Source organism: Crassostrea angulata, chromosome 2 (assembly GCF_025612915.1).
Source record: "Crassostrea angulata isolate pt1a10 chromosome 2, ASM2561291v2, whole genome shotgun sequence".
Classification (NCBI taxonomy): domain Eukaryota; kingdom Metazoa; phylum Mollusca; class Bivalvia; order Ostreida; family Ostreidae; genus Magallana; species Magallana angulata.
Window position 1 is genome coordinate 27,218,231 of NC_069112.1, and position 23,492 is coordinate 27,241,722.

A 23,492-nucleotide genomic window follows, 5' to 3' on the forward strand; every position below is an offset into this window, starting at 1 on the left:
ACACAGACCACAATTATTTTCCCTTCTTATTCCTTTATACAAAAATAAATCATATAAAAAATTCCACGGCTCAAAATGAGTTCAAATACAGCATACCTATAGAATGACACTAGTCCAACAGCATATCCAAACTACAGGAAAATCAATCGAGAGGGGACTGAGATATGGCCCTAAAATAACCCCTACCATGAATAATTCACTTTCACTTTGGATTTGTGTAAACATTGGCCTCTTTACACCCTTTTCTATTGCGCCTGTAAAGATAATTTTTCTAAAAAATTTCCTGTCTGTATTTTTTTTCAAACCTTCTTCTTTCCATCCATGCCATTAAAGGAACCAAATTCGACCATTTAGTACCCCTAGGAATTTTTGAAATAATACATACATTTTTAGAATGGAACTACTTGCGTGGTCAATGAGCACGGGGTAAAAATAGTGGTATGTGACCTAATAATTACACAATTTTTCTTTGATTTTGATGGAAAACTTGGTAGGTAGACACTTATACCCATAATACACCTCCCTGTGAAATTTGGCGGGAATTGTGTATTCTGCATCAGAGTTATAGGCCTTTGAAATCTGGTCCAGGAAGGCTGAAATAACATGCAAAATCTAGCACGTTACACACAATATTCAAATTTCAAGAGCTACATTTAACATTAATTACTTGTCAAAAGTTTCATTAATCTATTACAGTCATTAACCTAACATGTCTACATGATGATGCTAATGATCATTTAATTCTTTTACACCTGGAACTATTTTTGGAAATTTTTGAAAAAAATACCCCAAATATGGCTAAATTTTTCAGAAAATGCCAAAAATGAAACATTTAATCACATTGCTATGAGCTTGAAAAAATATTGAAAAAATTCTGCATTAAGTTTGCTATAGAAATCAGGTATTTTGATAAATATACAGTGGCTAATCCGTTTACATTAAGCAGATAATCACATAGAACCATTCACACATTTTCAGGAAATGGCACTTGCTGACCAAAGTAGATTAACTCAGAGTACACAGGGCTGATATGGATAGGCATAAAATGCCTTTTGAAACATAACTAACAATTTAGAAGAATTTTAGAATGAATTCTATTTGTCCATTCATTACATATACACTGAATAAATACTTAAATGTACCCTAATTCATAAAGAGCCCTTGGTTCATGAAAACTGTACTCTTAAAACAAAGGGAGATAACTCTACACATTAAAATCCAAAGTAGGGATTTCTTACAAACATTAACGAGAAACTATTTTAGAAATTACAAGTCCATCACCTTCTTTCAGCATTATCTGGTGTGATTAATCTTGAGGAGTTCATACCTTTTGTAGCGAGGATTCACCATTCAAAGTCATGGGTTTCTACATACATTGTGCATTTAGAGGTGAAAATGTCTGGTATGTTACCATGAACTATGATGACCAAGACTCAAATTAATGGATGAGAGTGCCAAAAAGATATTACTACAGTAATACAAGTAGTAAAGCTTCTAGCAGACCTCATATATCTTGGGCAATCACTGTTCAATGCCAGCAACCAAACTCATACACATGCTACATTTGTTGGTAGTTACATTTCTAGGACACAAAGAGGGGAAAAAACTGACATAATAAGACTTTAGAGCAGTAATTTAAATAAAAGTTTGCAAGGCATTGATAATTTAGATGCTAAAATGACTATTTTCTAACTAGTAAAATGTATATGTCTCATATAAATATCTATACATGAAGGTTTACATACTAGTATTCTAAAGTACTGAGGAAAATGTTGTGATGGCCTACTCACCATCAGATTTCAATTGTTAAATTGTAAGAAAAATATGAATAATGTATAAAATCAACTTACCATTTGTTGTTTTCTTCATTATTTCTCTGTCAAATGGTGTTAACTGGGGGGGGGGGGGGGGGTAGCAGGTGCCCCTTTACCATTTTATACCAGCTTGTATGTCCTGTCATGCAATCTGCTAGGCAGTGAAACATGTCATCATTGAAAGGAATCATAAAGTAACATAAGCCCTACTTTCCTCCTTATGATTTAATCAAAATAATATTAAAGGAAATATATATATACTTTTACATGTAATATGATTAATATGAGAGAGAGAGAGAGAGAGAGAGAGAGAGAGAGAGAGAGAGAGAGATAGAGAGAGAGGGAGAGGGGGGGGTATATTTAAGGCTTTATAACTTAATGACAAATCGACCAATTCTTTTATGATTTGGGTGATAAGTAAAGTTAACATTAGAAAGTGTTTTTAGACATTTTGCAAGTACTTACGTCCCCTGTTTGACTCATTGATGACACCATGCTGTCACACCCCGTTCAAATCCATTTCACACAATTTTTACCGTTATTTTTTCATATTATCTGCCAAAATTGAAAAAGAACCCCACAAAATGTCATTATTCATCCTAATTGTTTGAAAAATAACGAAAAATTAGACTTAAGTTGATAAACGTGGATTTTGACCTTTGACCTGATAGGACACAGACCACCAATTATTTTCCCTTCTTATTCCTTTATACAAAAATAAATCATATAAAAAATTCCACCGGCTCAAATGAGTTCAAATACAGCATACCTATAGAATGACACTAGTCCAACAGCATATCAAACTACAGGAAAATCAATCGAGAGGGGACTGAGATATGGCCCCTAAAATAACCCCTACCATGAAAAATTCACTTTCACTTTGGAATTTGTGTAAACATTGGCCTCTTTACACCCTTTCTATTGCGCCTGTAAAGATAATTTTTCTAAAAATTTCCCTGTCTGTATTTTTTTTTCAAACCTTCTTCTTTCCATCCATGCCATTAAAGGAACCAAATTCGACACATTTAGTACCCCTAGGAATTTTTGAAATAATACATACATTTTTAGAATGGAACTACTTGCGTGGTCAATGAGCACGGGGTAAAAATAGTGGTATGTGACCTAATAATTACACAATTTTTCTTTGATTTTGATGAAACTTGGTAGGTAGACACTTATACCCATAATACACCTCCCTGTGAAATTTGGCGGGAATTGTGTATTCTGCATCAGAGTTATAGGCCTTTGAAATCTGGTCCAGGAAGGCTGAAATAACATGCAAAATCTAGCACGTTACACACAATATTCAAATTTCAAGAGCTACATTTAACATTAATTACTTGTCAAAAGTTTCATTAATCTATTACAGTCATTAACCTATCATGTCTACATGATGATGCTAATGATCATTTAATTCTTTTACACCTGGAACTATTTTTTGGAAATTTTTGAAAAAAATACCCCAAATATGGCTAAATTTTTCAGAAAATGCCAAAAATGAAACATTTAATCACATGCTATGAGCTTGAAAAAATATTGAAAAAATTCTGCATTAAGTTTGCTATAGAAATCAGGTATTTTGATAAATATACAGTGGCTAATCCGTTTACATTAAGCAGATAATCACATAGAACCATTCACACATTTTCAGGAAATGGCACTTGCTGACCAAAGTAGATTAACTCAGAGTACACAGGGCTGATATGGATAGGCATAAAATGCCTTTTGAAACAAAACTAACAATTTAGAAGAATTTAGAATGAATTCTATTTGTCCATTCATTACATATACACTGAATAAATTACTTAAATGTACCCTAATTCATAAAGAGCCTTGGTTCATGAAAACTGTACTCTTAAAACAAAGGGAGATAACTCTACACATTAAAATCCAAAGTAGGGATTTCTTACAAACATTAACGAGAAACTATTTTAGAAATTACAAGTCCATCACCTTCTTTCAGCATTATCTGGTTGTGATTAATCTTGAGGAGTTCATACCTTTTGTAGCGAGGATTCACCATTCAAAGTCATGGGTTTCTACATACATTGTGCATTTAGAGGTGAAAATGTCTGGTATGTTACCATGAACTATGATGACCAAGACTCAAATTAATGATGAGAGTGCCAAAAAGATATTACTACAGTAATACAAGTAGTAAAGCTTCTAGCAGACCTCATATATCTTGGGCAATCACTGTTCAATGCCAGCAACCAAACTCATACACATGCTACATTTGTTGGTAGTTACATTTCTAGGACACAAAGAGGGGAAAAAAACTGACATAATAAGACTTTAGAGCAGTAATTTAAATAAAAGTTTGCAAGGCATTGATAATTTAGATGCTAAAATGACTATTTCTAACTAGTAAAATGTATATGTCTCATATAAATATCTATACATGAAGGTTTACATACTAGTATTCTAAAGTACTGAGGAAAATGTTGTGATGCCTACTCACCATCAGATTTCAATTGTTAAATTGTAAGAAAAATATGAATAAATGTATAAAATCAACTTACCATTTGTTGTTTTCTTCATTATTTCTCTGTCAAAATGGTGTTAACTGGGGGGGGGGGGGGGGGTAGCAGGTGCCCCTTTACCATTTTTACCAGCTTGTATGTCCTGTCATGCAATCTGCTAGGCAGTGAAACATGTCATCATTGAAAGGAATCATAAAGTAACATAAGCCCTACTTTCCTCCTTATGATTTAATCAAAATAATATTAAAGGAAATATATATATACTTTTACATGTAATATGATTAATATGAGAGAGAGAGAGAGAGAGAGAGAGAGAGAGAGAGAGAGAGAGAGAGAGAGAGATAGAGAGAGAGGGAGAGGGGGGGGGGTATATTTAAGGCTTTATAACTTAATGACAAATCGACCAATTCTTTTATGATTTGGGTGATAAGTAAAGTTAACATTAGAAAGTGTTTTTAGACATTTTGCAAGTACTTACGTCCCCTGTTTGACTCATTGATGACACCATGCTGTTCACACCCCGTTCAAATCCATTTCACACAATTTTTACCGTTATTTTTTCATATTATCTGCCAAAATTGAAAAAGAACCCCACAAAATGTCATTATTCATCCTAATTGTTTGAAAAATAACGAAAAATTAGACTTAAGTTGATAAACGTGGATTTTGACCTTTGACCTGATAGGACACAGACCACAATTATTTTCCCTTCTTATTCCTTTATACAAAAATAAATCATATAAAAAATTCCACCGGCTCAAATGAGTTCAAATACAGCATACCTATAGAATGACACTAGTCCAACAGCATATCCAAACTACAGGAAAATCAATCGAGAGGGGACTGAGATATGGCCCCTAAAATAACCCCTACCATGAAAAATTCACTTTCACTTTGGAATTTGTGTAAACATTGGCCTCTTTACACCCTTTCTATTGCGCCTGTAAAGATAATTTTTCTAAAAAATTTCCTGTCTGTATTTTTTTTCAAACCTTCTTCTTTCCATCCATGCCATTAAAGGAACCAAATTCGACCATTTAGTACCCCTAGGAATTTTTGAAATAATACATACATTTTTAGAATGGAACTACTTGCGTGGTCAATGAGCACGGGGTAAAAATAGTGGTATGTGACCTAATAATTACACAATTTTTCTTTGATTTTGATGAAACTTGGTAGGTAGACACTTATACCCATAATACACCTCCCTGTGAAATTTGGCGGAATTGTGTATTCTGCATCAGAGTTATAGGCCTTTGAAATCTGGTCCAGGAAGGCTGAAATAACATGCAAAATCTAGCACGTTACACACAATATTCAAATTTCAAGAGCTACATTTAACATTAATTACTTGTCAAAAGTTTCATTAATCTATTACAGTCATTAACCTAACATGTCTACATGATGATGCTAATGATCATTTAATTCTTTTACACCTGGAACTATTTTTTGGAAATTTTTGAAAAAAATACCCCAAATATGGCTAAATTTTTCAGAAAATGCCAAAAATGAAACATTTAATCACATGCTATGAGCTTGAAAAAATATTGAAAAAATTCTGCATTAAGTTTGCTATAGAAATCAGGTATTTTGATAAATATACAGTGGCTAATCCGTTTACATTAAGCAGATAATCACATAGAACCATTCACACATTTTCAGGAAATGGCACTTGCTGACCAAAGTAGATTAACTCAGAGTACACAGGGCTGATATGGATAGGCATAAAATGCCTTTTGAAACAAAACTAACAATTTAGAAGAATTTAGAATGAATTCTATTTGTCCATTCATTACATATACACTGAATAAATTACTTAAATGTACCCTAATTCATAAAGAGCCTTGGTTCATGAAAACTGTACTCTTAAAACAAAGGGAGATAACTCTACACATTAAAATCCAAAGTAGGGATTTCTTACAAACATTAACGAGAAACTATTTTAGAAATTACAAGTCCATCACCTTCTTTCAGCATTATCTGGTGTGATTAATCTTGAGGAGTTCATACCTTTTGTAGCGAGGATTCACCATTCAAAGTCATGGGTTTCTACATACATTGTGCATTTAGAGGTGAAAATGTCTGGTATGTTACCATGAACTATGATGACCAAGACTCAAATTAATGATGAGAGTGCCAAAAAGATATTACTACAGTAATACAAGTAGTAAAGCTTCTAGCAGACCTCATATATCTTGGGCAATCACTGTTCAATGCCAGCAACCAAACTCATACACATGCTACATTTGTTGGTAGTTACATTTCTAGGACACAAAGAGGGGAAAAAACTGACATAATAAGACTTTAGAGCAGTAATTTAAATAAAAGTTTGCAAGGCATTGATAATTTAGATGCTAAAATGACTATTTCTAACTAGTAAAATGTATATGTCTCATATAAATATCTATACATGAAGGTTTACATACTAGTATTCTAAAGTACTGAGGAAAATGTTGTGATGCCTACTCACCATCAGATTTCAATTGTTAAATTGTAAGAAAAATATGAATAAATGTATAAAATCAACTTACCATTTGTTGTTTTCTTCATTATTTCTCTGTCAAAATGGTGTTAACTGGGGGGGGGGGGGGGGGGTAGCAGGTGCCCCTTTACCATTTTTACCAGCTTGTATGTCCTGTCATGCAATCTGCTAGGCAGTGAAACATGTCATCATTGAAAGGAATCATAAAGTAACATAAGCCCTACTTTCCTCCTTATGATTTAATCAAAATAATATTAAAGGAAATATATATATACTTTTACATGTAATATGATTAATATGAGAGAGAGAGAGAGAGAGAGAGAGAGAGAGGAGAGAGAGAGAGAGAGATAGAGAGAGAGGGAGAGGGGGGGGGGGTATATTTAAGGCTTTATAACTTAATGACAAATCGACCAATTCTTTTATGATTTGGGTGATAAGTAAAGTTAACATTAGAAAGTGTTTTTAGACATTTTGCAAGTACTTACGTCCCCTGTTTGACTCATTGATGACACCATGCTGTTCACACCCCGTTCAAATCCATTTCACACAATTTTTACCGTTATTTTTTCATATTATCTGCCAAAATTGAAAAAGAACCCCACAAAATGTCATTATTCATCCTAATTGTTTGAAAAATAACGAAAAATTAGACTTAAGTTGATAAACGTGGATTTTGACCTTTGACCTGATAGGACACAGACCACAATTATTTTCCCTTCTTATTCCTTTATACAAAAATAAATCATATAAAAAATTCCACCGGCTCAAATGAGTTCAAATACAGCATACCTATAGAATGACACTAGTCCAACAGCATATCCAAACTACAGGAAAATCAATCGAGAGGGGACTGAGATATGGCCCCTAAAATAACCCCTACCATGAAAAATTCACTTTCACTTTGGAATTTGTGTAAACATTGGCCTCTTTACACCCTTTCTATTGCGCCTGTAAAGATAATTTTTCTAAAAAATTTCCTGTCTGTATTTTTTTTCAAACCTTCTTCTTTCCATCCATGCCATTAAAGGAACCAAATTCGACCATTTAGTACCCCTAGGAATTTTTGAAATAATACATACATTTTTAGAATGGAACTACTTGCGTGGTCAATGAGCACGGGGTAAAAATAGTGGTATGTGACCTAATAATTACACAATTTTTCTTTGATTTTGATGAAACTTGGTAGGTAGACACTTATACCCATAATACACCTCCCTGTGAAATTTGGCGGGAATTGTGTATTCTGCATCAGAGTTATAGGCCTTTGAAATCTGGTCCAGGAAGGCTGAAATAACATGCAAAATCTAGCACGTTACACACAATATTCAAATTTCAAGAGCTACATTTAACATTAATTACTTGTCAAAAGTTTCATTAATCTATTACAGTCATTAACCTAACATGTCTACATGATGATGCTAATGATCATTTAATTCTTTTACACCTGGAACTATTTTTTGGAAATTTTTGAAAAAAATACCCCAAATATGGCTAAATTTTTCAGAAAATGCCAAAAATGAAACATTTAATCACATGCTATGAGCTTGAAAAAATATTGAAAAAATTCTGCATTAAGTTTGCTATAGAAATCAGGTATTTTGATAAATATACAGTGGCTAATCCGTTTACATTAAGCAGATAATCACATAGAACCATTCACACATTTTCAGGAAATGGCACTTGCTGACCAAAGTAGATTAACTCAGAGTACACAGGGCTGATATGGATAGGCATAAAATGCCTTTTGAAACAAAACTAACAATTTAGAAGAATTTAGAATGAATTCTATTTGTCCATTCATTACATATACACTGAATAAATTACTTAAATGTACCCTAATTCATAAAGAGCCTTGGTTCATGAAAACTGTACTCTTAAAACAAAGGGAGATAACTCTACACATTAAAATCCAAAGTAGGGATTTCTTACAAACATTAACGAGAAACTATTTTAGAAATTACAAGTCCATCACCTTCTTTCAGCATTATCTGGTGTGATTAATCTTGAGGAGTTCATACCTTTTGTAGCGAGGATTCACCATTCAAAGTCATGGGTTTCTACATACATTGTGCATTTAGAGGTGAAAATGTCTGGTATGTTACCATGAACTATGATGACCAAGACTCAAATTAATGATGAGAGTGCCAAAAAGATATTACTACAGTAATACAAGTAGTAAAGCTTCTAGCAGACCTCATATATCTTGGGCAATCACTGTTCAATGCCAGCAACCAAACTCATACACATGCTACATTTGTTGGTAGTTACATTTCTAGGACACAAAGAGGGGAAAAAACTGACATAATAAGACTTTAGAGCAGTAATTTAAATAAAAGTTTGCAAGGCATTGATAATTTAGATGCTAAAATGACTATTTCTAACTAGTAAAATGTATATGTCTCATATAAATATCTATACATGAAGGTTTACATACTAGTATTCTAAAGTACTGAGGAAAATGTTGTGATGCCTACTCACCATCAGATTTCAATTGTTAAATTGTAAGAAAAATATGAATAAATGTATAAAATCAACTTACCATTTGTTGTTTTCTTCATTATTTCTCTGTCAAAATGGTGTTAACTGGGGGGGGGGGGGGGGGGGGGGTAGCAGGTGCCCCTTTACCATTTTTACCAGCTTGTATGTCCTGTCATGCAATCTGCTAGGCAGTGAAACATGTCATCATTGAAAGGAATCATAAAGTAACATAAGCCCTACTTTCCTCCTTATGATTTAATCAAAATAATATTAAAGGAAATATATATATACTTTTACATGTAATATGATTAATATGAGAGAGAGAGAGAGAGAGAGAGAGAGAGAGAGAGAGAGAGAGAGAGAGAGAGATAGAGAGAGAGGGAGAGGGGGGGGGTATATTTAAGGCTTTATAACTTAATGACAAATCGACCAATTCTTTTATGATTTGGGTGATAAGTAAAGTTAACATTAGAAAGTGTTTTTAGACATTTTGCAAGTACTTACGTCCCCTGTTTGACTCATTGATGACACCATGCTGTTCACACCCCGTTCAAATCCATTTCACACAATTTTTACCGTTATTTTTTCATATTATCTGCCAAAATTGAAAAAGAACCCCACAAAATGTCATTATTCATCCTAATTGTTTGAAAAATAACGAAAAATTAGACTTAAGTTGATAAACGTGGATTTTGACCTTTGACCTGATAGGACACAGACCACAATTATTTTCCCTTCTTATTCCTTTATACAAAAATAAATCATATAAAAAATTCCACCGGCTCAAATGAGTTCAAATACAGCATACCTATAGAATGACACTAGTCCAACAGCATATCCAAACTACAGGAAAATCAATCGAGAGGGGACTGAGATATGGCCCCTAAAATAACCCCTACCATGAAAAATTCACTTTCACTTTGGAATTTGTGTAAACATTGGCCTCTTTACACCCTTTCTATTGCGCCTGTAAAGATAATTTTTCTAAAAAATTTCCTGTCTGTATTTTTTTTCAAACCTTCTTCTTTCCATCCATGCCATTAAAGGAACCAAATTCGACCATTTAGTACCCCTAGGAATTTTTGAAATAATACATACATTTTTAGAATGGAACTACTTGCGTGGTCAATGAGCACGGGGTAAAAATAGTGGTATGTGACCTAATAATTACACAATTTTTCTTTGATTTTGATGAAACTTGGTAGGTAGACACTTATACCCATAATACACCTCCCTGTGAAATTTGGCGGGAATTGTGTATTCTGCATCAGAGTTATAGGCCTTTGAAATCTGGTCCAGGAAGGCTGAAATAACATGCAAAATCTAGCACGTTACACACAATATTCAAATTTCAAGAGCTACATTTAACATTAATTACTTGTCAAAAGTTTCATTAATCTATTACAGTCATTAACCTAACATGTCTACATGATGATGCTAATGATCATTTAATTCTTTTACACCTGGAACTATTTTTTGGAAATTTTTGAAAAAAATACCCCAAATATGGCTAAATTTTTCAGAAAATGCCAAAAATGAAACATTTAATCACATGCTATGAGCTTGAAAAAATATTGAAAAAATTCTGCATTAAGTTTGCTATAGAAATCAGGTATTTTGATAAATATACAGTGGCTAATCCGTTTACATTAAGCAGATAATCACATAGAACCATTCACACATTTTCAGGAAATGGCACTTGCTGACCAAAGTAGATTAACTCAGAGTACACAGGGCTGATATGGATAGGCATAAAATGCCTTTTGAAACAAAACTAACAATTTAGAAGAATTTAGAATGAATTCTATTTGTCCATTCATTACATATACACTGAATAAATTACTTAAATGTACCCTAATTCATAAAGAGCCTTGGTTCATGAAAACTGTACTCTTAAAACAAAGGGAGATAACTCTACACATTAAAATCCAAAGTAGGGATTTCTTACAAACATTAACGAGAAACTATTTTAGAAATTACAAGTCCATCACCTTCTTTCAGCATTATCTGGTGTGATTAATCTTGAGGAGTTCATACCTTTTGTAGCGAGGATTCACCATTCAAAGTCATGGGTTTCTACATACATTGTGCATTTAGAGGTGAAAATGTCTGGTATGTTACCATGAACTATGATGACCAAGACTCAAATTAATGATGAGAGTGCCAAAAAGATATTACTACAGTAATACAAGTAGTAAAGCTTCTAGCAGACCTCATATATCTTGGGCAATCACTGTTCAATGCCAGCAACCAAACTCATACACATGCTACATTTGTTGGTAGTTACATTTCTAGGACACAAAGAGGGGAAAAAACTGACATAATAAGACTTTAGAGCAGTAATTTAAATAAAAGTTTGCAAGGCATTGATAATTTAGATGCTAAAATGACTATTTCTAACTAGTAAAATGTATATGTCTCATATAAATATCTATACATGAAGGTTTACATACTAGTATTCTAAAGTACTGAGGAAAATGTTGTGATGCCTACTCACCATCAGATTTCAATTGTTAAATTGTAAGAAAAATATGAATAAATGTATAAAATCAACTTACCATTTGTTGTTTTCTTCATTATTTCTCTGTCAAAATGGTGTTAACTGGGGGGGGGGGGGGGGGGTAGCAGGTGCCCCTTTACCATTTTTACCAGCTTGTATGTCCTGTCATGCAATCTGCTAGGCAGTGAAACATGTCATCATTGAAAGGAATCATAAAGTAACATAAGCCCTACTTTCCTCCTTATGATTTAATCAAAATAATATTAAAGGAAATATATATATACTTTTACATGTAATATGATTAATATGAGAGAGAGAGAGAGAGAGAGAGAGAGAGAGAGAGAGAGAGAGAGAGAGAGAGAGAGATAGAGAGAGAGGGAGAGGGGGGGGGTATATTTAAGGCTTTATAACTTAATGACAAATCGACCAATTCTTTTATGATTTGGGTGATAAGTAAAGTTAACATTAGAAAGTGTTTTTAGACATTTTGCAAGTACTTACGTCCCCTGTTTGACTCATTGATGACACCATGCTGTTCACACCCCGTTCAAATCCATTTCACACAATTTTTACCGTTATTTTTTCATATTATCTGCCAAAATTGAAAAAGAACCCCACAAAATGTCATTATTCATCCTAATTGTTTGAAAAATAACGAAAAATTAGACTTAAGTTGATAAACGTGGATTTTGACCTTTGACCTGATAGGACACAGACCACAATTATTTTCCCTTCTTATTCCTTTATACAAAAATAAATCATATAAAAAATTCCACCGGCTCAAATGAGTTCAAATACAGCATACCTATAGAATGACACTAGTCCAACAGCATATCCAAACTACAGGAAAATCAATCGAGAGGGGACTGAGATATGGCCCCTAAAATAACCCCTACCATGAAAAATTCACTTTCACTTTGGAATTTGTGTAAACATTGGCCTCTTTACACCCTTTCTATTGCGCCTGTAAAGATAATTTTTCTAAAAAATTTCCTGTCTGTATTTTTTTTCAAACCTTCTTCTTTCCATCCATGCCATTAAAGGAACCAAATTCGACCATTTAGTACCCCTAGGAATTTTTGAAATAATACATACATTTTTAGAATGGAACTACTTGCGTGGTCAATGAGCACGGGGTAAAAATAGTGGTATGTGACCTAATAATTACACAATTTTTCTTTGATTTTGATGAAACTTGGTAGGTAGACACTTATACCCATAATACACCTCCCTGTGAAATTTGGCGGGAATTGTGTATTCTGCATCAGAGTTATAGGCCTTTGAAATCTGGTCCAGGAAGGCTGAAATAACATGCAAAATCTAGCACGTTACACACAATATTCAAATTTCAAGAGCTACATTTAACATTAATTACTTGTCAAAAGTTTCATTAATCTATTACAGTCATTAACCTAACATGTCTACATGATGATGCTAATGATCATTTAATTCTTTTACACCTGGAACTATTTTTTGGAAATTTTTGAAAAAAATACCCCAAATATGGCTAAATTTTTCAGAAAATGCCAAAAATGAAACATTTAATCACATGCTATGAGCTTGAAAAAATATTGAAAAAATTCTGCATTAAGTTTGCTATAGAAATCAGGTATTTTGATAAATATACAGTGGCTAATCCGTTTACATTAAGCAGATAATCACATAGAACCATTCACACATTTTCAGGAAATGGCACTTGCTGACCAAAGTAGATTAACTCAGAGTACACAGGGCTGATATGGATAGGCATAAAATGCCTTTTGAAACAAAACTAACAATTTAGAAGAATTTAGAATGAATTCTATTTGTCCATTCATTACATATACACTGAATAAATTACTTAAATGTACCCTAATTCATAAAGAGCCTTGGTTCATGAAAACTGTACTCTTAAAACAAAGGGAGATAACTCTACACATTAAAATCCAAAGTAGGGATTTCTTACAAACATTAACGAGAAACTATTTTAGAAATTACAAGTCCATCACCTTCTTTCAGCATTATCTGGTGTGATTAATCTTGAGGAGTTCATACCTTTTGTAGCGAGGATTCACCATTCAAAGTCATGGGTTTCTACATACATTGTGCATTTAGAGGTGAAAATGTCTGGTATGTTACCATGAACTATGATGACCAAGACTCAAATTAATGATGAGAGTGCCAAAAAGATATTACTACAGTAATACAAGTAGTAAAGCTTCTAGCAGACCTCATATATCTTGGGCAATCACTGTTCAATGCCAGCAACCAAACTCATACACATGCTACATTTGTTGGTAGTTACATTTCTAGGACACAAAGAGGGGAAAAAACTGACATAATAAGACTTTAGAGCAGTAATTTAAATAAAAGTTTGCAAGGCATTGATAATTTAGATGCTAAAATGACTATTTCTAACTAGTAAAATGTATATGTCTCATATAAATATCTATACATGAAGGTTTACATACTAGTATTCTAAAGTACTGAGGAAAATGTTGTGATGCCTACTCACCATCAGATTTCAATTGTTAAATTGTAAGAAAAATATGAATAAATGTATAAAATCAACTTACCATTTGTTGTTTTCTTCATTATTTCTCTGTCAAAATGGTGTTAACTGGGGGGGGGGGGGGGGGGTAGCAGGTGCCCCTTTACCATTTTTACCAGCTTGTATGTCCTGTCATGCAATCTGCTAGGCAGTGAAACATGTCATCATTGAAAGGAATCATAAAGTAACATAAGCCCTACTTTCCTCCTTATGATTTAATCAAAATAATATTAAAGGAAATATATATATACTTTTACATGTAATATGATTAATATGAGAGAGAGAGAGAGAGAGAGAGAGAGAGAGAGAGAGAGAGAGAGAGAGAGAGAGAGAGGGAGAGGGGGGGGGTATATTTAAGGCTTTATAACTTAATGACAAATCGACCAATTCTTTTATGATTTGGGTGATAAGTAAAGTTAACATTAGAAAGTGTTTTTAGACATTTTGCAAGTACTTACGTCCCCTGTTTGACTCATTGATGACACCATGCTGTTCACACCCCGTTCAAATCCATTTCACACAATTTTTACCGTTATTTTTTCATATTATCTGCCAAAATTGAAAAAGAACCCCACAAAATGTCATTATTCATCCTAATTGTTTGAAAAATAACGAAAAATTAGACTTAAGTTGATAAACGTGGATTTTGACCTTTGACCTGATAGGACACAGACCACAATTATTTTCCCTTCTTATTCCTTTATACAAAAATAAATCATATAAAAAATTCCACCGGCTCAAATGAGTTCAAATACAGCATACCTATAGAATGACACTAGTCCAACAGCATATCCAAACTACAGGAAAATCAATCGAGAGGGGACTGAGATATGGCCCCTAAAATAACCCCTACCATGAAAAATTCACTTTCACTTTGGAATTTGTGTAAACATTGGCCTCTTTACACCCTTTCTATTGCGCCTGTAAAGATAATTTTTCTAAAAAATTTCCTGTCTGTATTTTTTTTCAAACCTTCTTCTTTCCATCCATGCCATTAAAGGAACCAAATTCGACCATTTAGTACCCCTAGGAATTTTTGAAATAATACATACATTTTTAGAATGGAACTACTTGCGTGGTCAATGAGCACGGGGTAAAAATAGTGGTATGTGACCTAATAATTACACAATTTTTCTTTGATTTTGATGAAACTTGGTAGGTAGACACTTATACCCATAATACACCTCCCTGTGAAATTTGGCGGGAATTGTGTATTCTGCATCAGAGTTATAGGCCTTTGAAATCTGGTCCAGGAAGGCTGAAATAACATGCAAAATCTAGCACGTTACACACAATATTCAAATTTCAAGAGCTACATTTAACATTAATTACTTGTCAAAAGTTTCATTAATCTATTACAGTCATTAACCTAACATGTCTACATGATGATGCTAATGATCATTTAATTCTTTTACACCTGGAACTATTTTTTGGAAATTTTTGAAAAAAATACCCCAAATATGGCTAAATTTTTCAGAAAATGCCAAAAATGAAACATTTAATCACATGCTATGAGCTTGAAAAAATATTGAAAAAATTCTGCATTAAGTTTGCTATAGAAATCAGGTATTTTGATAAATATACAGTGGCTAATCCGTTTACATTAAGCAGATAATCACATAGAACCATTCACACATTTTCAGGAAATGGCACTTGCTGACCAAAGTAGATTAACTCAGAGTACACAGGGCTGATATGGATAGGCATAAAATGCCTTTTGAAACAAAACTAACAATTTAGAAGAATTTAGAATGAATTCTATTTGTCCATTCATTACATATACACTGAATAAATTACTTAAATGTACCCTAATTCATAAAGAGCCTTGGTTCATGAAAACTGTACTCTTAAAACAAAGGGAGATAACTCTACACATTAAAATCCAAAGTAGGGATTTCTTACAAACATTAACGAGAAACTATTTTAGAAATTACAAGTCCATCACCTTCTTTCAGCATTATCTGGTGTGATTAATCTTGAGGAGTTCATACCTTTTGTAGCGAGGATTCACCATTCAAAGTCATGGGTTTCTACATACATTGTGCATTTAGAGGTGAAAATGTCTGGTATGTTACCATGAACTATGATGACCAAGACTCAAATTAATGATGAGAGTGCCAAAAAGATATTACTACAGTAATACAAGTAGTAAAGCTTCTAGCAGACCTCATATATCTTGGGCAATCACTGTTCAATGCCAGCAACCAAACTCATACACATGCTACATTTGTTGGTAGTTACATTTCTAGGACACAAAGAGGGGAAAAAACTGACATAATAAGACTTTAGAGCAGTAATTTAAATAAAAGTTTGCAAGGCATTGATAATTTAGATGCTAAAATGACTATTTCTAACTAGTAAAATGTATATGTCTCATATAAATATCTATACATGAAGGTTTACATACTAGTATTCTAAAGTACTGAGGAAAATGTTGTGATGCCTACTCACCATCAGATTTCAATTGTTAAATTGTAAGAAAAATATGAATAAATGTATAAAATCAACTTACCATTTGTTGTTTTCTTCATTATTTCTCTGTCAAAATGGTGTTAACTGGGGGGGGGGGGGGGGGGGTAGCAGGTGCCCCTTTACCATTTTTACCAGCTTGTATGTCCTGTCATGCAATCTGCTAGGCAGTGAAACATGTCATCATTGAAAGGAATCATAAAGTAACATAAGCCCTACTTTCCTCCTTATGATTTAATCAAAATAATATTAAAGGAAATATATATATACTTTTACATGTAATATGATTAATATGAGAGAGAGAGAGAGAGAGAGAGAGAGAGAGAGAGAGAGAGAGAGAGAGAGAGAGAGATAGAGAGAGAGGGAGAGGGGGGGGGTATATTTAAGGCTTTATAACTTAATGACAAATCGACCAATTCTTTTATGATTTGGGTGATAAGTAAAGTTAACATTAGAAAGTGTTTTTAGACATTTTGCAAGTACTTACGTCCCCTGTTTGACTCATTGATGACACCATGCTGTTCACACCCCGTTCAAATCCATTTCACACAATTTTTACCGTTATTTTTTCATATTATCTGCCAAAATTGAAAAAGAACCCCACAAAATGTCATTATTCATCCTAATTGTTTGAAAAATAACGAAAAATTAGACTTAAGTTGATAAACGTGGATTTTGACCTTTGACCTGATAGGACACAGACCACAATTATTTTCCCTTCTTATTCCTTTATACAAAAATAAATCATATAAAAAATTCCACCGGCTCAAATGAGTTCAAATACAGCATACCTATAGAATGACACTAGTCCAACAGCATATCCAAACTACAGGAAAATCAATCGAGAGGGGACTGAGATATGGCCCCTAAAATAACCCCTACCATGAAAAATTCACTTTCACTTTGGAATTTGTGTAAACATTGGCCTCTTTACACCCTTTCTATTGCGCCTGTAAAGATAATTTTTCTAAAAAATTTCCTGTCTGTATTTTTTTTCAAACCTTCTTCTTTCCATCCATGCCATTAAAGGAACCAAATTCGACCATTTAGTACCCCTAGGAATTTTTGAAATAATACATACATTTTTAGAATGGAACTACTTGCGTGGTCAATGAGCACGGGGTAAAAATAGTGGTATGTGACCTAATGGACTTTGACCGGTGTTTCGGTAGTTTTATTTTATCTACCAGGCTGTTTGATAGCATAAAACTTAAAAAGTAGAAACTTTAATAGCCGTGATGTCTGACGATGAAACATTGCGACAAGGTAAGAATAATGCATATGGTTACACTGTTTACGTTTCGAATTTCCTCCACACGTGTTATTAATTTATTTACATGCAATAATGTTAATAATATCAGAGACATAAATAACATTATTTATGTCTCTGATAATATATGATCAGCTTCTTGAATGTTTTAATTTTGTATCTTCCTCTTCTGATCAGCAATCTCAATGCTTTATCAAATTTCCTATAGTATTTTCACTGTTAATATTTTTTTTCTTGGGGGGGGGGGGGGGGGGTGTTAAGGGTCAATAGTCTATTTTTTGGTGGTAAACGTAATGAATCTGATTTTTTTTTTTTTTACTTATTTTTTTTTTTTTTTTTTTGTATTTTTTTATGATACATGTATTTTTTTAAGGAAGGGGCGATGATTGTTACTTGCTAGAGGGTCTCATTTTGATAACAACTTCACTATTTGAGTATGAATGTAACACTAATATGGCTGATGTTTCCATAGGTAGGGTTACCAGGGCGTGGTGTTCTGGACTTTCCAAATGAAACACTTTATTTCTTCATGTGTACTTTGGTCACGAATGGTCTCGATTTTGGTCAAATTTTCTTTCTCTTTTTTATTGATTACAACTTTTAGTAAATGCATTTCTAATGATCAACCAAAATTTTAGTGTCAGTCGTAGAGTTATGTATTAAGCAAAATACAGTTAGCTCGTAATTCTTTCATTTTGAAAACAAGGCCTGCATGTGTCATGCTCCAAAGTTAACATACATGTAATAGTACACTTTCCTCTTTGGGGATTTAATTCCTCTTTTTTAACATGTTGGATTATTTACTCTTCATTTGCTGAAACTTCTGTGCCAGTCAGATAGAGTTATGTTTTCTCTTCTTTCATTATGTTTTTGTTTTGCAAAACTTTGTATTGCAAATTTCTTAATATGTACATTCCTGGCAGTTCATTGCATAACTGTATTTATGCTGATCAGATTAAAAAAAAATTGATTATGTTCTTAAGAAATGTTTATGACATGCAAAAAGTTAATATTACTACAAAAAAAATTCTAATTTCTTTACACATTCTTTTCTTCTCTACTAGTCCCTTGTGGGATAAGCTAATTAAGTTTGCAATTTTTTAATAATCATTAATGAAATTAAAATGGTGAAGGGGGGGGGGGGTGAGATATGATTTTCATTTCACAAAATTAAGTGTATTAAATGTTTCTGTGTACTTTGAAACCAAAAATATGGTAGCCAAAGAATAACAATTAAGTTTTGGTTTATCAAAAAATATTCTTGTTATGAATATATATATTTTTTTATTTAAGGTGTTCGATTGAACCTATCTGCATGGATAGACAAACTGAAATGTGATGGGGATATCGAGAAACAGCACTTCTTCAAGAAGAAATTTATACAGAGGCTACGTACTTCCCCTGTTGCCATAGAAACTGACAAGGCCAATGAGCAGCATTATGAAGTCCCCACGGAATTTTTTAAAACAGTACATTTCTATCATAAAGTTCATAAAGATCAATTAAAAAATAAATAGCTGCTATGTTAAAATGTTCACTGGGATAGAAAATTGGTCGATCACTTATCATATATATATATCCTGTGTAGCCAGAAATGATGACCTTATTGAAGATAAATAATTTGCGTAGAATTATTAGTACATGTACCGGTTATTAATTTTTGATATGGATATATAAACCTGTGTGCATTTATTAAAAAATACTAAGCTTTATTGACATTAATGTAATGAAGCGATATGCTTAATATACTCTGTCCCTAGATATCCTCGATTCACATTTTGATTAATTACTCGATATTTTTGTATTAGAATACCTCAGTCTTCAATCAATGTTCATTCAAAAGTATGAAAAATTTCCAAGACTTCTCAGTTGAAACACCCCTGTTAGCTTATCAGGTTTCAATACAATGCTAAAAAATGTGATGTCTACGGGGATTTTGTATTGCAGTAAGCCCGATAACGTTGAGAAATTGCAAAAGGTATTTTGAGTGACTTCCAAATCGAGAAAAGTTGTAAACATTCCCCATTATAAATCTCAGTAAGAAATCTATTTTCAATCCTGTGATTTTTTTGAGTGAAAAATGATAATGTGTCAATGAAGATATCGTGGAAATTTTCCCTTTCATCGAATTAAATTGCACTTCTTTCATGGGTATGTATATTTCTATTAAAAAACGACCAAATGTGCTGCATAAATATCTTGGGACAGACTACGGTAAACAATTTTTAAATACCCGGTACCATGATTTATATGTGTGTCATATTAATTTTTTTTTTAGACTGAAGAAATTGGCATTGATAAGTTTAAATGAACAAATACCTGGTAGACAGTTTATTCATTTTTCCTTTGCAAAAAAAGATAAATTAATTGTTTGCAGAACAAAAATTAACAAATATAGGTTGCTCTTAAATCTCTTATATATTTTTAATGATAACATACTCATGAAATCAGATTCATTAAAAATAGGTTCTTGGACCAAGGCTGAAGTACAGTGGCTGTGTATGGAATGACAAAGTCCAGAACTTAGCAGAAGGTAAATATCAATCAAGATTATGCATACTGTAAACCAATTTTTATTCGCAGCGACTTTATTTCTCGATCAACTGCCGATAAACTGGTTCGCGATGACTTATGTTCGCGACCAAGCCTTATCCAGACCTGTATTGTTTAAAAAAACTATAGACAAAGGATTGGTTAGCGAAAAATATTCGCAACGACAAGGCTCTTGCTAACCTTGCGAAAATTTCTCGAACGCGAATAATAATTGGTTTACAGTATCTCAATCAAGATTTTAACCACTGTATACAGGGAAGTATTCACTCCTGTTTTATCACCCCGCTCTTGTTGTCAGCAGGCGAATTTAAGACTGGGCGAATTCCTAAGTCTCAAACTGTCTTTCTTCATCATGTTTATTCATAACTTTGTCTGGGCAAATTCAAGGTGGGATGAAATTGTTTGCAAGTGAATGAGGGCGAAAATAAATTGGGGCGAAAATAATCCTGTATAAGTTAAGTGTTTAACTGTTTTTTTTATGAAAATTAATTTTGTGAAAACAATTTTCACTGTACTGATGTTTGTGATTTCTAACTTTAACTGTATGTGTAGTTCATCATGGACTCTACTAAAAATTGTTTATTTTTAATTATCAATAAATCCCATGGTTGGTGGAATCAACATCATTTTGTATTTTTTGTTTCAGCGGAAGAAGTCACACTTCAATTGTACTGTGAAAGGGCAAAGATTGAAGATGGACAAACAGTGATGGTATGAAGAGCTAGATGATCAAGTGTAAATTTGTATTACTGTACATGAAAACATGTATGTCCTGTCAAAAATGCTTCATAGAGGTTTCATGTTAATTTTAGTAACAGCTTGTATTTCTGTACATGTATGTACTGCTTGCAGGGTAATTTTCATCCTATGTTATTTTCGCCCTTCTACACTTGCAAATATGGTTTCACCTTGGCTTTATAATTCACTTAGACACAGTTGTGCTTAAAAAGACATAATTTGACACATTGGAATTTGCCCAATCTTCATTTTGCTTGTTGACAACAAGGGCAAATAGGTGAATTAAATGAATAGGGAATTTCATAGGGAATTTTTTAGAGACACATTTCTTTTAGAACCTGCTTAATAAGAATTCAGAACTGAAAAAAATCTTGACCTAGCAAGTACATGGTTCTGTGGGTCCTCCACATCTTTGAGAAAAGTTGCGCATGCAAGCCCAAACTCTAAATTCCCTAAAGAAATGGATTTAATTTTAGCTTGCATTTAAGGTGGAATAACACATCATCACAAAATGGCTGACCGCTGATCGAAACGACATTTCTTTTATTGAAATGATTTTATGGACTGAAACATGTAAATTACTCCATATCTGAGTGGATAAAGTGTCGGACTTTTGATCCGTACATCCCGAGTTCAAATCCCGCAGGGGCTTTTGTTGTTACTTACTGGAATAATTATTTTAGAAATTCATTTTTTATCCCCAAACTGCAAATTGTTCGCTTATTTGACATTTGTACAGTTTATTTATTATTATATCTTTCATTATCAAAAAATTCCCTGTTAATTTGAGTGACTTTTTCCAGGTGTGGTATTCCACCTTAATTTGAAAAACAGAATAAAAGGTGTAGTTTGGGAAAAAATCAACTTTTAGAATGTATAATTTTTCATAGAAACAAAAGTCCATGAAGTATTTGAACTTGGGACCTCTTAGTCAATATTTGAAAGTACAGTAGAGGTAGACGCTCCATTTTGGTTTCACAATAATTTGAAACAGCCATTTTGTGATATACATGTACTATATAATAATTAAAGTGTAGAAGACCCTTAATTTAATTTGAAATTTTTTTTAGGATCTGGCTTGATGGTCAACAAACTAACCATCAGATCTTAAAGTTTTAAGATATGATTTAATTGTTTAGCTACAGGGTATATTTTATTATAAGTCAAGGGAGAAAATCCTTATATTTTACGTTTTAAAAACCATATATGATTTGAGCCTAAAACAGCCCCTTAAATGAACATCACCATTCTTTGTTTTTTTTGTACAGATATTCATGTACATGTAAAAAATTTTTAGTTTCCATTTTGATTCAAGTGCCCACAATTTAGAAATATGAAATCATATAAAGTTAACTATTTCCCGCCATTTTTGCATTTTTAGCATAGAACGACTTGTTTTTAAGCACTTTTTCTTTAAAAAAGCATTAGCGCATGCTTGAACAAACAAAATATTTTCATTAGAGATGTATCTATCCAAGACTAATAAGTGACAAAAAAATTTTGCATGTTCAAAGCTGCGTTCTATATTTCCCTTTCAAAAAACACTGAGAAAAATGTCATTTGTAGATGATTTTTTGGTTGAATTTTTGAAATTTTTTTTTTCAGGATTTAGGCTGTGGATGGGGCTCTTTTGGACTGTTTGTCCTACAGAACTATCCCAAATGTCATGTGACCTGCGTGTCCAACTCTAACACCCAGAGGCACCACATCGAGAGTGAGGGACTCAGGCTGGGTGTGTCCAACCGCCTGCAGTGTATCACAGCAGATGCCAATGAATTCACCACCAACAAGCGCTTCGACAGAATCGTCTCCATAGAGATGTTTGAGGTATTTTTTAAGATGTATGTTTTATTTTGATTAAGAAACAAACAGCAATTGAAAAAGTTCACTGGGATATGAACTTGGTTGGTCACATGATCAAATTCTGTGAAGCATGAAGGGCCTCTCAGAAGGATTGATTACATACCAAGCAAGTTCATTTCCCGGTGAACCTTTTAACATTGCTATTAATTACTTATATTTAGGTTTGAAAAAGACAAATCATTCAGAATTGTTAAAATTACCAAGATTTTATATTTAGAATAACCCAACTCTGACATTTCTATTCCAGCTGATGAGGAACTATTTAATCCAATTTCCATGTCTGAAAAAAAAAAATTCTGCACATGAAGAACT

General features: G+C 33.0%; 1 protein-coding gene across 1 annotated transcript in view; it reads left to right on the forward strand.

Moving 5' to 3' along the window:
- LOC128172908 (uncharacterized) overlaps positions 1-23,492 on the forward strand; it is a 79,364-nt gene that overhangs the window by 53,941 nt on the left and 1,931 nt on the right. Inside the window, exons 2-6 of the mRNA XM_052838644.1 lie at positions 17,901-18,022; positions 19,320-19,495; positions 20,493-20,559; positions 21,226-21,290; positions 22,923-23,144. Of these exons, the coding sequence (XP_052694604.1) occupies positions 17,995-18,022; positions 19,320-19,495; positions 20,493-20,559; positions 21,226-21,290; positions 22,923-23,144 (558 nt within the window). The 5' untranslated portion in view covers positions 17,901-17,994. The remainder of the gene's footprint in view (positions 1-17,900; positions 18,023-19,319; positions 19,496-20,492; positions 20,560-21,225; positions 21,291-22,922; positions 23,145-23,492) is intronic.